At 37.5% G+C, this 17080-nt stretch overlaps 1 protein-coding gene across 1 annotated transcript; it reads right to left on the bottom strand.

Moving 5' to 3' along the window:
* Positions 1 to 1450: 1450 nt before the first annotated feature.
* On the bottom strand, positions 1451 to 12189 carry LOC107097099 (nuclear factor of activated T-cells, cytoplasmic 2-like). The gene is made up of 10 exons (XM_015394100.1): positions 11891 to 12189; positions 10519 to 11485; positions 10201 to 10372; positions 9553 to 9755; positions 8607 to 8779; positions 8348 to 8488; positions 5891 to 5946; positions 5444 to 5576; positions 3803 to 4411; positions 1451 to 1761 (listed from the first exon to the last, which is right to left on the bottom strand). The coding sequence occupies exons 1-10, from the start codon at positions 11997 to 11999 to the stop codon at positions 1715 to 1717; spliced, it is 2610 nt and encodes an 869-aa protein (XP_015249586.1). The 5' UTR covers positions 12000 to 12189; the 3' UTR covers positions 1451 to 1714.
* Positions 12190 to 17080: the final 4891 nt, after the last annotated feature.

The raw sequence follows: 17080 nt of genomic DNA, 5'->3' as shown, positions 1-17080 counted from the left end.
TCACTCTCAATCTGCAGGTTTACTAGTGGTTCCTAGAATTTCTAAAAGTAGAATGGGAGGCAGATCTTTTAGTTATCAGGCCCCCTTCCTGTGGAACCGGTAGCTGGTAGTTTTAGTCCGTGAGGCAGACACCCTGTCTACTTTTAAGGGTAGGCTTAAAACTTTCTTTTTTGATAAAGCTTATAGTTAGAGTGTCTTAGGTTATTTTGAGCTATCTCTATAGTTACGCTGCTATAGCTTAGGCCGAAGGAGGACATAGGGACCACTTTTTCCTCTCTCTGCTACGTTCTAACTCTATTGTCAAGTTTTGCATTATTTATTAGTCTAACCTCTGACTCTCTGTTTTTTCTCGCCATTGTAGCTACATCTGGCCAGGCACGCTGTTTAGCTGTGAAACCATCTAGGAAGGAGTCTTCAACACCTTCAATTTATGATTTTGGGCCTCTTTTTCGGTGTTCAGTTCTTCTTCTCTCCTAGAAATAGTTATGGGCTCAGTTTTTACTTCTAACTGCTTGTGCTCTCTGTATCACCTTTGACCTGAAAACTGTCTCAGAGCTCACCAGCTTAACCATTTCCTAAGCAGAGATACCTATAGACCTAGTTTATTTCCTTTTCTAACAGAACGTATTCACTGATCAGTGCTGCTTTTAGTGTTGATACATTTTTATATTTGGGGATAAGCTACAACTCTCTGAGGTTGTAAATCTTCAGCTCCCTGTGCAGATACCATCCAATTTAAGTTGGGAATCTGAACAGAACAACTTCTTAACTAAGATATTACTTTGAAAAATGTTATTTAAATCAAACTCCAACAGTGGTGAGTTAGAATTTTTATTGTTTAGTTTTTTTTATTGCTTCTAAAACTCAATTGTCTTTTTTAGTGTTATGTTTCTGTAAAGAAAATAGAAAAGGAAGGATTTAATAGTTTTTTTTTTTTTTTTTTTTTAACAATTAATATAATAATTAACTCAATGAATCTGGATTATAAAAGAAATGTACAGATAACATTCAGAGATTTTTTCCTCTGGATTTCTTTTCCACCAAGAAATCTGAAGGGGTTGCAGGCTGAAAGTCTGGTATTACCATCATTTTAAAGTGAGTTCATAAAACACAGAAATGCTGCCCTTTTTACCAGCCAGGGATACAAAATATTCTGTTTAAATAGAGGAGAGATCACACTTTGTGCATGATCTGAGGTGAATATAAAAATGTCACCGCCTAAGGGGTCATAAATTCACCCTTAAGATATCAGGGTACTTGATTCTTGAACTCTCCCTATCATCAAGCATTCATTTCCTTTAGATATTCAAATTGAGGTATTCATCCTTCACACTCAAACACAAAAATTCATATAAACACAATTTATTTAATATCAAATAGTTTCTACATTTCCAAAAGAGCAATTATACAATAATATGAACAGAGAAAAATGAAATGACGAGAGGCAAAATAGATACAGATTATATCTTTATAAATGGTCGACTATTAGGCATTTAAACAGCTAAACTGCTACTCTTGGTGAATACAACAGTAATGTCATACTATGTTAAAAAACAACAACGAACAACAAAAAAAAAACAATATTGTATCAGCTTTTAATATATTTCTGAAAAGGATAGCATCAAGCGTCCGGTGTTTGCAGGTTACGCTCTGCTTTATATTTTATATCTTGTGTATAATTACTGGTCTTCAGATACTCTAAAGTGGCGCAGGATCAGTTTCCACTGTGGCCTTTCATGTCTCTTCTTATGATGTCATTTACTAGAAAACAGAAAACAAGCAATTAATCTGTGTACCTTCTATTCAGGTCAGGTTGTTTTAGTTGATGCTGCCTATAGGTGTCACCACAGTCTCATCTTGCATTGGTTTTTAAAATGGCTCAAGGTACAGTGGAGATAATTCAGGAAACGATGAGTGAAAGGTGGGGAGTCATACAAACAGCCCTCAGTAGACTTGAACCAGGGATGTTGAGGTTTGTGGTTGGCGCTTGTTTGACCTCAGTCACCGAGGTCTCCCATAGAAATGATTTATTAAAACCTACAACCGTCCACTGATGACTGACTCTCACTGTGTGGAGAAAAATCTGCAGTTACATCAACATCTCTTTGGCTTGGTTTGTGCTGTCTTTTTAGTTTTTAGTTTTGTTTTTTACACCATCTTAAAAAATTGACAGTATATCATATGTCCCCCCCCAAAAAAAATCCTTACTTAGTAACAATGACCAGATTGAGAGGTGAGTGGTTTTATTTATTACTATTTTTAATGGCATGTGTATCAGCATATATTTGCATGTGTACAGTTTACTTCCCGTTTCTGTCAACCTCCAAAAAGGTGAAACAAAAAAACTTTCTCCCATATCGAAATCTTCTTACTTCTTAAAAGTCAAACTTCTTTTAAATCACAAATGTTAGGATTAATATGATGGTTTACTAAAAGGGAAACTTGGTGAACTCGGTACGACTCATAAAGTGTGTGAAAGAGACAGTGAGAGTGAGACTGAAACAGACAGGAATGTGGATAGAGAGGCCTGTCAGAAAACCACATGGAAGGATTTGCAAATGTATAGTTGCACGGTGCTAGTTTGCATTGCGGAACGGACCACAAATACCCATCCCCCTGGCTTCAGAGCTTACTTCTTAGACTCTATTTAGTTATCTGCCCTTTTTTTCATATTACAAATCTATTCAGTAGGATCTAGACTAAACATTATGTGGAAATCTGATTTATTAGAAGATCATATAACAGGTTTATTGATTTAAGATGATTGTCAGAATTGTTTTCTTTTTTTGTGCCAGTGAATTTTTTAAGTATCTGGCCAGAAAACACAGAATGAGTCCAAAATCGTTGCATCAAATCAAAACCTATAATTAATGTACAAAAAAAAGAAAAAAAAATCTGATAATTTAGTCAAAAACATTATTCATCATAAACTCAAAGGACAAGGCAATCCTCAATCCTGTACTTGGGCTACAGTAATCTGAGGCCTGGTGCAAGTGGAAAGATTTTACCACACCCTTAATAGCTGGGGTCAGACTACTTTAACCAAGTAACAACTTTTTTTAGATTGATACAATAATCGAATAATGGGGACGCACCTTTTTCACACTTTAATTGTTCTTCTAAGAAAGGCCATACCGTATAGAAAGAACCAACAATAGAAAACGTGTGCAGATGTTTCATAGAATAAGATAGGTCCTCTACACTGCATGAGCCTTGGGGATTGGATCCTTTTGACTTTTGAGTTTGACTTTTGCAATAAGAACATATCGTTTTTATTTTTTAAATTCCAAACTTCACCAAATCCGCGTTCATGAAGGTGTTATATGTAGTGTTGCACCGATACCGATACCAGTATCGGGCGGGGCCTCGAAACAAATAGGGCACCGATACCATTTTGAGAGCCAAAAGTTTATTCAACTATTGTCACCCATTGCAGGTAGGCAATAAAAAGTTCTACTGGATTCACTTTGTCTTAGTCTTTTTCCTGCTTCACAAAGGTAGGCAGCAGTTTGACAAAACATTGATGGCAATTATTTTACATCCAATTAGTATGCAGTTCTTCATATATACACACACACATACATTGATTTCAAACAGAGGGTATCGGTATCGGCCAATAATGCACAGCCAAGTATCGGGTATCGTATTGGGGCCAAAAAATGGCATTGGCGCAACGATAGTTATATGTGAACTGTAACTCAAAAAACCTTTTTTGGCTGTTATATTGGCTAGAGTAGCACCCCTGCCTTTTTATTAATAATTTTTTTTGAGTGTTTATATGTTAGAAAACATTAATACTCACCATCCTCTAGGTAGGCATAGCTAAGATTCTCTTGCTTAATGGTTATCTTCTCTGAAGCCTTGTTGTCATAGTTTCCTTTAGCAGATCCGATCTGAGTGAGAGATTGGCCGATTGGTGGAATCGGGGTTGCTGCCTTCACTTGAACATATCTTGAAGGTGGCGACTTTCCTAGAGGCGTCACAAAACCCTGATGCCTTGACACCAAACAGGCTTCGAATGAATCCCCAACCTGTGGACCGTCGGCCAGTTTGGGCATGGGGCTGCGGACACTGACACACTGACTGGGAGCCGGGACAGGATGGGGCATCAAGCTGGTGCTGCAGTTGCTGTAGAACTGGTTTGCGGTGTGGTACATCACTGAGTTGTGATGCACCTGATTACCAGATCTGGACTGGTAATAAGCTGACTCATCAAGAGAATCTGGTGGTATCATGTGGCCTCTGGGGTCTACGGTGGATAGATGGTAGAGTGTTGATGAAACATTCAAGGTCGGAGGATGACTGTCTTGCTCCAAGTGGTGGTAATAGGACTTCATTGAAGATTGCTGATGATTATCTGAGCGGTTGTAAGCATCCAGATGGTAGTCATCCAGAGGCTCTGCTTTAATTGCTAGGAAATAAAGACAATCAACACGTGACAATGTATACCTGACATCAGTACACTGATAGGTGAGAATAAGCAAACACAATGAGGAGACTGCAGCTGTGACAACATATCAACAATAGCGAATGAAGTCACTGCGGGCTGAAAACGTGCATTTCCAGCCGTAACTTCTATGGCTAAAAAAACGAGGCCAATACTGAGGTTTCTCACACAGCTTTGGGATAAGGCTGAGTCTGCACCAAACACTTTAAGGCTATTTACCACTTTTTATCTCTAGATTGATAAGAAATTAGAGTTAAATTTACCTAGAATTTATAAGAATGAAGAATACTTATTTTTTTCTAAATTTGTTAGTCCGAAAAATGACAATTTAGATGGTTTACAACGGAAAAATACACTCCTCCTAATTATTCAGCAGATGTTAAGATTTTAAGATATTGCTTCTGTTATGATAAGGCTTGTAAGAAACCATTTCCTTCAAAGGGAGGTTTGTGTTTTTAATTCTTCCTGGAAGGTGTAAAAATACATTTAAATGTATAGGTTTCAGCCTTTGGCAAATGGTGTGCTTGTAGTAAATTAATGAGAAAATAAATATTTTTAGTATTTGTTTGAACAGTTGAGTGACAGGTTTTCCCCTTCAGGGCAAACATGCCTTTTGTTCCCAGAATGAGCCGTTTACTGCTGTTTGCTGCAAACAGCAATAGTCTGGTTGATCAGAATGTGATCAGGTTTATCACAGCAATGTTAAAAGGAAGCTTCTCGATGTTATCTATATCTGTTTATTTTTAGATTGACGCTTTTTCAATTTAATCTGGATCAAGTGTTTGAATTTCCTGTATCGCCCTTGACTTAGTATGAGAGGAGTAAAAAAAAAAACACATGTAAGCTACACTCATCTCAACATCTTTCTTAGTCTGCCAAAACTACCTTCTTCATAGCCCAACTGAGCTAAAGTGCGTCATGATTCAACATGCTCTTTTTTCTTGCAGTTGGATAAACCTGTTTCTGCTTCTAGAATGAGAGCTGAGAGATACGCACCGATCACAGGAGTATAGATGAAATGTTGAGGCTGGCTGCGCTTCTTCTTTCCGTTGATGACATAGAAGTTGACTTTAGCCGGCTGGCAAATGTTTCGTTTTCGATAGGGAGGAACCTCAACAAACAGCATATTCTAAAAAATGAAACAAAATGAATAAGATGATTTGGAGAACCCGGGAAGACCTGGATTGACATCACAAACTCCAAAACAGTAAAAAAAAATTCCAAGGAAAGATTAGGAGCACGAAAGCTAATCAATCAGTGAATACATGTATCCAAAATGTTATTTTGCATTAATTTGTAGACTTCTTTTGTTCAAGATAATGTTGCTGCAGTAAAATATGAATCTATCTAAGTTTCTTTTTATCCATCTTGAAAAGGGGCACCATCAAATGTATACTCTTGTGTGGCATACACATGTCAAACCCATCCAGTTGATTGACTCACAGCTTGGGTTTTGTCTCTGTCTACAGTTGCCTCCACTTCCCAGAGTTGTTTTCCATCTAAAAAAAGGAGAAAAATGCGGGTGGTTTTAATCGTTTTGTCAAAATATATTTGCACAGTAATTCACAAACATGTTGTTTTTTTATCCAAACTTGTCATTTTGAAAGCCCTTTAATTTCCCTTTTCATGCATTTTCAGTTTAGCATATGAATATTCTCTGAGCAATTTCAGATGACCTGTTTTAAGGTTTAACCCAACAGAGACATAAAAAGACCCTAAATATAAGGCACAAAACAGGGCTGCTAAAATTATAGAAAGAAAGGATCACTTTAACAGCCAGTCACAAAGATATAGTTTTTTTTTTCTTTCTCCTTTTATAAAACCTGTAAAAAATAGCAGTGTTTAAACTGTTTGACAGACATGATATTGTCTTTAAGCACCACCAAGGTTCTTCCTCAAGAGCTAAGAGCTTAAAAGATGTCACACAACAGATTATTAAGTGATATATTTTTAAGGGCCCTGTGTCAGGTCTTTTTGGGAGTGAAAATATGAAAAAAAAAAAGGTATGATTAAAAAACAAACAAGCAAAAAAAAAAAAAAAATGTAGTAAGAAAGTCAGAAAAACCACCAAACAAATGTGAGCATTAGACCTTAGAAGAATGTTGCTTTACCTGGTGGTCGTATTACTAGAAAACCAGCCTGGCTGGTTTTCTAGTAATAAAAAAAAACAAACCAATAAAGACCTTTACATCTTGAAAAAGGGAACCCCTTTTTGCTCATCTGCTTAAGAGTTAGGTTTTAAAATCACATATTAAAAACCTAAACTCGATATCATGGAAAGGAAACTTGCACTGGAAAAACGATTTAGAAATAAGTAAAAAGGTCTTAAATTAAGCGTATTTACCCTTAATTTGAGTAGGTAACTGAGATAGTTTGCCGATGGAATGAGTATTTTTACCCTTGAAATAAGATATTTAGATAAAATGCATTTGAAATAAGACAATTATCATAGTGTTTTCTTATTTTAAATGTAAATTGTCTTGTTCCATTGGCAAAATGTCTCTTTTACTTCCTCAATCCAAGAAATAATGCACTTATTTTAAGAAAAAAATACTTATCTAGATTTCATTTTTTTCCCAGTGTGGATTTGTTTGGATTTTTAATCTCATTTCATCAGTTATGCTAAAACATTTGTTCACAAGCAATGGAAAGCAGTTGCTTTTCTTTTTTTTTTTTTGTTTTAGTGTTACATACCCACCTCTGTTTTTACCTCCACGTCTCTGTTCAGCCCACGCAGTGAAAAAAAAACAAAGCCTCTGCTCTAGGTCTAAATCTTTATCAGCCTGTCTAACCACATCCTGTTGCACAAAACCCCACGCCAAGCAACAGTGAAGCTTCACATGCTGCCGACTGTACCTATCCAGCTCTACAGCCGAACAGCCAGGCAGATCTGTGTGGGCAGGGGGGAGCGCCAAAAAGGTGATACATTTCCATTTAAACATAAATAAAAGTTGTCACTTCCAGCAAATATGTAATAGTTTGAAAATGCGGTTTGTTTTGTCAAAGCTGTGTAGGACGAACTGAGCCGTTTCCCAGGTATTATGCAAATAATCTAAAAATAAAGACACTACAGGTGTGGGTGGGCACATTTGGGCAGGATGCAGCAAGGCCACAAATTATTGGTCTATTTTAATCGCACCAATGATTTTATAGCCAAAAATAACCACATGAGAATTGCAGGTAAAAAAAAAAAAAACAAAGAAGAAAACAAAGTGACAAAAACTCAGCAAACAACATGAACGACTTCCAACACCCACCAATTTCTCTATTAATTTGTTTATTTTTGACCTCGGGAGACACTGTATGATTCAGGTTCATAGTAAGAGTAAGTAAAGCCATGCCAAGATATATGACTGAAAATTAGAAAGTAACTACTAAATATTCTGAGCATAACAAATTCCATCTGTGTCCATGCACAGAATTTCACCCATTCTTAATTTTAATAATTGAACTTTATTGATCTCACACCAGAGGAATTTACCTCTGCATTTAACCCATCCTCTTGGGGTACAGTGGGCTGCCATTGTGCGGCGCCCGGGGAGCAGTGTGGAGTTAAGGGTTTTGCTCTGAGACCCAGAGTGCAGGCTGTGGGGGTCGAACCGGGTACTTGCAACCTTTTGTTTTTTTTGTCAAAAGATTGTTTAACCCTCGTTAGAAATGTGATTGTTTTGTTGGGACTCAGGTTGAGTACCATAAGAGCTGATTTAGATTTAGTTTGAACTTGCAAGCCTGCAGATACCCATAAACATACATGTTTGCAAATATCGATTTTTATAATAAAATTCCATTGTGCTTGTTATTTTAGTTGCATAAAGGGGAGCAATAAGAAGAAAAAAAAGAATTTTGGGTAGACATAAAGTCATGGAACAGACATTTACTTGCTTAAAAAGAAGCTCTCACCTTGCGCCTTCTCAGAAAATATCACTTTGGAGTCGGATGTGAAATTCTGTCCAGTCAGGACCATTTGCTGACCACCAAGAACAGAGCAGCGGTCCAGGTCCTGCCTCTCAACTGCTGGGAACTCTTGAGCCGAGCGTTGAGCTGTGGACAACAAATACACATAGCAGCACCGCCATGAAGATGATAACACACAATAAATAAACAACTCAATAAAATAATATATATATATATATATATATATATATTGAACATGTCTTACAGCATTCGACTGGATTAGAAGCGACTTGAAGAGAAACTAGGTGGCCTCCAGGTTCAGGGATGTGGACTCGAAAAACCAAACGAACACGCGTGTTCTTCCGCCCAATGTCTGTCTCGCCGTTTCGCAGTTCAATGTCTGCATTTCTTAACTTCAAAATTCCAACACAGTCAATCCTGAACAAACAAAGATGAGAAAAAAAGGTTGGAGGCAGCCGTCTACTTTCTCTGACAATTTGTTTTTTTAATTTGCTGCAAAAAAGATCTAAATAGATCCCAACAGCTGCATTATGTCTAATAATAATCAATGTAGTTTAATTGATTCACTAATTACATTTGTAAAATATGTTTTTTTTTATTTATAGATAGTCTTTATTCTTACTAATTCTGGTGATTCTGTGTTCCTGTATAGCACTTGCCCTTTGGTATGTGTAAAAGCCATCCTGACCTTGTTTTACTGTCAAAAAATGTTTTTTTTCTTTTGCAACAGATATTTTTTGTGACTCATCAGACATGTATGCTACTGCAAACAAACCAAGTCTGATAGGTGTTTCTTGGAAAATCTCTCCAACACACAGGAAGTGATGCATTTCATGTTTCCGTCCGCGTTAACAGCAGCCTCTTTTAGGAGTAAAAAATGTTGAAAAAACTTATCGCCCTCCTGAGCAGCCAAGGTTTTTGTGGCTAATTTTTTTTTTTCAATTACAGCTTTTGGTGCAATGAAAAAGCAACAAAAAAACAACCCAGGCTGCTTATGCTAACATATCTCCCCATCTGTAGGTTGGATAACATGCAAAGACTCTGCACAGAGGTGTCTGCAGATTTGAGACACCTCTGTGAGGTAACCGACAACTGAAGTGCAAAGATGGGTTGTAATTTTGCTAAAACTTTAAATTTAAGTTAGACTTTCTTCTTTTTGGTTTAAATTGTCCTGCGCCAACTTTACTTACACCACTCTCATGTGGTTCTTTGGCTCCAAAGGGATCTCCAAAACCTTCGTCCCATTGATCACCCTTTCCAAGCTGGGTGTGGTGACGGTTTTCCCAGTGATGCGGTGAACTTGGTAGAAGGCATGGGGTTTCAACAGCCTCTCATCTGCGGTGCCAATAAAGACCTGCAGCCCAACTGGAGCTGTGCCTTGGTATCCAACAAGCTTTAGAAGACAACAAAAGAGTTTACACACACATGGAATACTATAACAGAACTACAAGACATGCTATAGTAGACTGTTACAGTCAAGAATAACTCCGTGAAGAGAATTCAGCACTGCTTTGCATAAACCTGAGTCTATTTGGCAGGAAAACCAACAGTAAGCCATCATTGAACCCAGTACAGCAGTAAACAAAATCTTGTGTCAATATTTGTCTGTTGTGATAACATACTCGCTGTCCGACCTACATTTGTTTCAGCTTAAACTATATCACCAAGAGAAGGACAGACTAGTTTGCATGGCTGTTAGCTTCGCATCAACACGAAACCAGGAAATATTGGCCTCATTTACAACCTCTTACTCCCTCTTTTGCTTTTCTCCTAGGAATCTGCAAAGTGAAAAGTCGCTTTCTTTCTCTCAAGCTTGATTTGCATTTGGACATACACACCTGAACCTCAGGATGGCCTCCATTGGGTGTCTTGACAGCTCCCCGGCTGCCCTCAGTCTCATAATGAGCTCTGTGGTGTGAACGGGGCTGCTGCTGGATCAGTAGCTCGTATTGGCCAGACTGAGAGGGCAATGCCCACTCTAAGGAGGGAAGGGGTGCTACAGAGAGACCACTGTGGGAATGAGGAATGTGGGAATTACAAACATTTGTAAACCATCTAACATCATTAAATTTAGAATTACCTCTTTTTGGTATCTACCTCTACATCTGTATACCAAACATTTTCTTTTAACCAAATAAAAAGGTCAAACCAAGCACCTGAATGGGGACCCTGTAGCTTGATGTACTGGCTGAGGGGGCGGCCAGACAGGGAGAATGTAGAAAGGCTCAGGTTTGACGTCAGCTCCAAATCTGGTTATCCACTCTTGTTCAATGGCCCAATTAGGCCTGTCTTCATTTGCACAGTCCTGCCTTGGGTGCTGTGCATCTCTGGTCAAGTCTGAACTGAGAGTGTTCAGCATCTCCTCCAGACCCTGTGGTGCTGCCGGAACATGGGGCTGAAAATCTGCTTGGGCCTGATATTGGTGAATGTAGTACGGCCTCTGCTGCTCATGGGGCGATGGGATGGGACTGGGACTCCGAGAGCGCTGCTTGACAGGTGTACCCCCCTGGCAGGGGTGGGTCTGGTCAAGACAACGCTTTCCTTGTGGTGATGTGGATCGGGAACGCTGGTGGGGAAGTGGGGAGGGGTTGCGCTGGTGATGTGGCTGCAGGAAGGTCTCATCTGTGATGCTGTTCCGAGGAGATGCTCCGGGAGAGGAGTGTGCAGAGGAAGTATGGATGCTCTGAAAGCCTGGACACAGGTCCAAGGCAGAGCAAGAGATGCCATAGTTGCCTCCATTAGGAGGGGAGACACTTGGTGAGTTCAAGGGAGAACAGCTGTCCGCAGGCCAACCTGAGGAGGAGTTACTACTAGCCGGGCTAACACATTCCCTGTAGGCCCCCAAAGCTTTAGAGCCAGGGCTTGGCTCCAGGGTATGAGAGTTGAGCGAATCAACTGATGGAGTGATCTCAATCCTGGGGCTGGGGGCAGGGATGTTACTGGCTCCTGACGTTAGCCCCAGGCACTCAAACACAGCCCCTGGTAGATTGTCAGAGTTGTGGCTTTGAGGGAAGGTGTTCTGATTGGACGCTGAATTGACCAAATCGGAGATGTTTGTGGCGTGATGATCGACCAACAGTACGGGAGGCTGGCTGTTATTCTGAAGCAGAGCACCTGGGTCATCTGTTGGGAACCAAACAGAGGATACATTTAAGCCTGTGGTGATCATATACTATAATAACAGGGAGCTGCTTTAGTATTACATAAAGGTCCCTTTTAAATTTCACGCAAAAACTTCAAACTCTTAAAGAATAATCTATAATCAATCAGACTAAACGAAGGGATACCTTTAAAAACCTGGTTCTGCTATGATTTTATTTATTATGATTTAATTAACCTATAGTTAATGTTGTGCAGACTAAATAAACCGTTATATGGACAATTGCAAATAAACAACATTGCTTCTTTGATAAATAAAAGCAGCATAAAATGTAATGACCTAAACTGTTATTTTGACGACATTTTTAACCCAACAATTTGGTGAAAGACATAAACAAACTGCAGGAACACTGAAAGCTTTAGAAATACCTTTAACACCGCCAACAGGGAAATCTCCTGGTGTGCTGTAGAGAAACAGGTCCGAAAAGTCTAATTCTGCTTGGCTTATGTCCTGCCCCAACTCCACGCCAGAAGTCATCTCCAACTTTCACTGATTTAGATTCTCCCAACACTGAGTCCTTCGCGGTAGTTCCCTTTCAAACTTTCAAACTTTTAAAAATGTGCGCAGAAGAATGCAACAAAAGGAGTAGAGTAGCAGTTGTGGTAGGATCCGATTGAAATATTGGTAGCTGGAGTAGAAGCTGCAGTGAGAGACTCGAACGAGCGCTTCTTCCTGTCAGCGATGATGATGAGAGGCTGACAGCGAGGTGCAGACCCGTGTTTGCGTGTGGGTGTGTGTGCAGGGTGTGTGTGCAAACTTGCTTGATCTCTTCCTGTGTGACTTTAATTAACTTTAAATAGAAGAACCGCCATTTCGCAGTTGACAGATTTTTTTTTTTACACATTTTAAACAATTTCCTTTCTACTTCCTACCTGATATTTATGTGAAGATCTGAGATGAATTTTAGTATTAACTAACTAAATCTTTTCAACTATAATCTTACCTAATTATGTGGGGTAAGGACAAAAATAAATACTGGCAGCCTATACATTTATCTTTCAATTTAAAAGAGTAAAATGCTAATTACCAAATAGCAAATTTATCATTTGAATGACTTTTTAAAATAAATATATTTTGTTATTACCTAATACTTGCAGACTTTGCCCACTAGGTGGCAGCATTGTACAACAGTTTTTGCACAGTTTTAAATTTCTTATATATATACACACTAGTATATGTACTTTATTTATATATTTACTCCATCCATCCATCCATCCATCCATCCATCCATCCATCCATCCATCCATTGCATATATCCATATAGTTATCTTGGCTGGATCTCAGCTAACACTGGCCAAGAGGCAGGGTACTTTACCATGCCAAGATCAAAGTGCTACATAACCGTGTGGGATTTATGTAGCTCTTCTGCCCCAGTGTTTCCCACATTTAAATTAATGCAAGTTCATTCAAAGTGTAAGAAATATTTCAGACATCTTTACGACTCTGTATTCTGAGGCATCTTAAATGGACCTTTGATAATTTTCAAAGGTGGGTAGCGTACCCAAAAGTTGTACTCCAGGAAAAGTAGCAGTAGGTCATATTTTTACTCGATTTAGAGTAATAAAGTAATTATGAAAAGGCGACCCAAGTAAGCCTATTAAGTAACTGATCATAACTTCTGATTTAATGTTTTAAAAATGATGTCAGTGTACAATGAAAAAATTAATACATAACAACCAGCAATAATAATTTCAGGTGGAAGAAATGTTTACTATAAAATTACTGACATCATTATGGATAGTATGTTATATAAGTGGGTGAGAATATGATAAGTTACTTCCAGTAATGTGATTCAGTAAACTGTTTTATCTTCACTTAACCGAAACATGACATGGCAGGATCAGCAAATAGAAAATAATATTAAAACAAAGAAGACACAAGAGAGTAGAGAGGAATTTTAATCAACTTAGGATAGTGACACATCCTTATATTTTTACTCAAGTAAAATTAAAAAGTACAATAGAGAAAAACTTCTCCTTAAAGTACATTAAAAAATAACAATTATAAATAAATGTAATTGAGTGAATGTCTATGGGCGAGTCTATGGGCGAGAGCCGGGGTCTTCTCTGGACAGGTCGCGGTGGGACAGGTGCAAACAACCACTCACGCACACACTCACACCTAAGGAGAATTTAGAGAAGCAAATTAACCTAACAGTCATGTTTTTGGACTATGGGAGAAAGCCGGAGTACCCTGAGAGAACCCATGCATGCCAAGGGAGAACATGCGACCCCCATGCTGAAGGACCCCGGGTCGGGAATCAATCCCGGTTAATTACCCCAAAATATACAGGCTATGATAATCAACTGTCTAGAGCTCAGACCTGTTTATATTTTACATTACACTACTGGGATGAAACTGTATAAGCAGTGCATTGATACCTTCATCCAGTTTCAGTACCAGCTTATCCTTGCAGTCATGGAGAAAAATGAACCAAACAAGAGAGCAATGCAGAAACGAGGGGGAAAATAAAACTATGCATGTAAACATTTGAATCCTTAATGGAAATGTATAAAGCCAAATTAACTGGTTTACTGGTGCAAACTCACAAATGGATGGGCTGAAATATAAACTCCATGCATAAAGATGCCCAGTGTTTTTTATTTTATTTTTTATGTTGCATCAATCTTCCATTAAAAAGCAACTAAATGTGTTTCTTGAATATTACCGATTAAAAAAAAAAATGATTTTATTATTTTATTTGCTTTTAAAAGTGTTTATAATTTTGTAAAGGTGAGATATTAATAAAGTAATAAAGTGTCTTCTTGGCCTTGGTAGAGGTCAGAATTCTAGCCAGATGCTAAGGAAATGTACAGCATGTACAGTATGATGTAAAAAAATAAAAAATAAAGAAAATAAAGAAACAAATTAACTTGATTGAAACCCTTGAGTGAAATCCCTTTGGTAAACCTTACTGAGGAAAAAGTTAAATGCGGAATTTAAAATGAATACTTTAATTTTACTAAATTATCATTAAGTAAAGTAAAGATTCTATTTATTAATTTTTTTCCCCCAGTTTTGTGTTATTTAACTTGCTAGTGTGAACTTATTTTCTTTAATGGAAGGAATATAAAACTTTCAAGCACAATTTTATATTATGTGTAAAAAGAATAGACTAGAATAAAATAGTTTAGAATAGAATAGAACCTTTGTTTGTGTACAGTGAGAAAATTCAGATGTATCAGGGGAACATTTACAATAAAATAAAAAATATATTTTACAGTTATTAATATTCATATCTGATTTTGACTATAAACAAAAGCTTTTGTCAATATCAGCATCAATTTAAAGGTATTTTAACAGTCTGAAGACATAGACTAAAATATAACCAGTTGTTTGAGAAATAAAATTAATTAATGAAAAAATGTTAATGGAAACTTTACAAACTTTTAAGGGGCACAGACAGATATTGTCATAAACCATACCCCCCATTTCAGAAACTCATTGGAAGTTAAAGTAAGACATTGGCTGTGATCTGTAGTGTACTGTTACTGTTCCCAATGCTTCAAAGAGCTGACCTTAATTCCCTTTAAAAGCTCTGAATCCAGACATCATGCCACATGTTACGTGAATATGGTGCTCCTGTTTTCATGTAACTCAAATCTTGAAATTATTTGGGTTGGACATATTTAAAATCCAGGGTTTATATGCGTTCACCATTTGTTTCTTTTTTCCTTGCGCTATAATAATCTGACGTTTAAGCTTCTAAACACATAACTCACTGTCTTAACAAACAGTCACCTAAACAATGTACACTGAGAACAGACTATGTTGTTTTGTGTACTTTTTAAGATTCAAGGATTAGTTGAGTACAGTTAGTCTGACCACATAGGTTAACATATTAACTGAGGTTTAAATTATGAGGAAATCATAATAGCATTTCTATCTAGTATTAGGCATTAATGTGTTTCACATCTGAGGCTCATTCATAAACATACACACATTCATACACAGATTTGTAAATACTTTGGGGACAAATGCCTTGCCCAGTGACTCAGTTTCAATGTGGCAGGGTGTGAAACTGCAATAAAAACTGCAACTTTCTAAATGCAAAACAAGTACTTTTCTCTCTAGTTCATGCTTTAGCAATTCTGCTAAAGCCACTGGACTTGCAAAAGCTTGGGCATGAGAATGAACCTTACTATTATGGCATTATGTTCAACTTCAACAGAGAAAACCCAATCTAAGTCCTTATACGTTTAATGTTATGTTTTTAATACGATTAAATATGATGAAAAATGAAACATTGTTAACTGAACTTTTGTCAGCTTGACAGGCAGAGTGTTCAATTGAAAGGCAAGACAAAACGGATGTTTTGGTGGCTTTATTGAACTCCAGCTTGTTCACACCAGCACCTCCTCACACTTAAAAGAACAAACAGCATGATATACCCAACTCACTTCAGGTGTCATAAAGGAAGGAACCATGAAAAGGGATTATTAGGAAAAAGAAGTAAAATTAATTTAAATACAAACCTACAGCAAAACAATAAACTATACACCCAAAATAATATTTACATACATACAACAAATGAATACAATTAAACAAATCTCAAATCAGTCATTAAAACCCCATCAAATTGGACCCAACTTCTCCGAAACTACCCTGCTGATCATTTTGGTTTGCTCCAAGTGCATTGCAGCACCTGGAGCACTTCTACCTGTTTCTGCCAAATCCTGCTGAGGAGCCAAACCAGGAAAATTAGGTATTTTAACTTAATATAAATGGAAGATGAGGAAAAATTGACATTCTTGTTTACACTTCTTTCCTAAGGCAGAATGACAAGTCCTTCTGCTTCACAAGAATGTCCAAACAAAGCTACAATAAAGAACTCAAAGAACACAACTTTTTGTTTCAACTTAATACTACATAACACAAAATCCACAATCATATTTCATGCAGTAATGGGACTCCTGGTCCCGATTAAATACTGTGAATGCTGTTTTTAGGAAATACAACTGGCATGAATGACTGGAATTGACATTCCCGCTTTATCTTAAAGGAACGAGCTTTCATCTTTTAAGAATTCAGTTGATAAGAAGCTAATGAGACAAAGGGTCTCCATTAGTATTGTGAGCCTTCTCTAACAGATCACTGTTAATACCAGTGTCCAAAATTTTAGATGGTAACATTACAATGTAAAAGAATTGCAATTACTAGTTATTCCCACTGTAAGGTCATTAAAGCTACAGTGTGTGATTTTCAGCGACATCTAATGGTCAGACTGCAGATTGCAACAACATGAACCGCCCCTCACAGCTTCTTTAGCTTCAACCATACAGAAGCCGTTTATGATATAAACTGTCTTTCTCAAATTCTGCACCACCTATCTTGTCAAGTAATGATGAGGTTTGTTTACATTGATAGTTTTATAAATAACTTTTATATAGACCTTACAGGGGTTGACGTTAAGGATTTTTACCACTTGCCCTTCGGGCAGGTGGCTTTCACATTTCATTTGCCCAGAAACAATTTTTACTTGCCCAGTATAATGTTTGATAAATATAGTTCCTAATATTCATTTTGTATATGTATCAATGAAACATGTTTGTTTTTTA

This window comes from Cyprinodon variegatus, unplaced genomic scaffold, assembly GCF_000732505.1.
Source record: "Cyprinodon variegatus isolate N-32 unplaced genomic scaffold, C_variegatus-1.0 Scaffold672, whole genome shotgun sequence".
Lineage (NCBI taxonomy): Eukaryota > Metazoa > Chordata > Actinopteri > Cyprinodontiformes > Cyprinodontidae > Cyprinodon > Cyprinodon variegatus.
The sequence above is the reverse complement of the archived record's forward strand: the minus strand, read 5'-3'. Positions and strand labels throughout refer to the sequence as shown.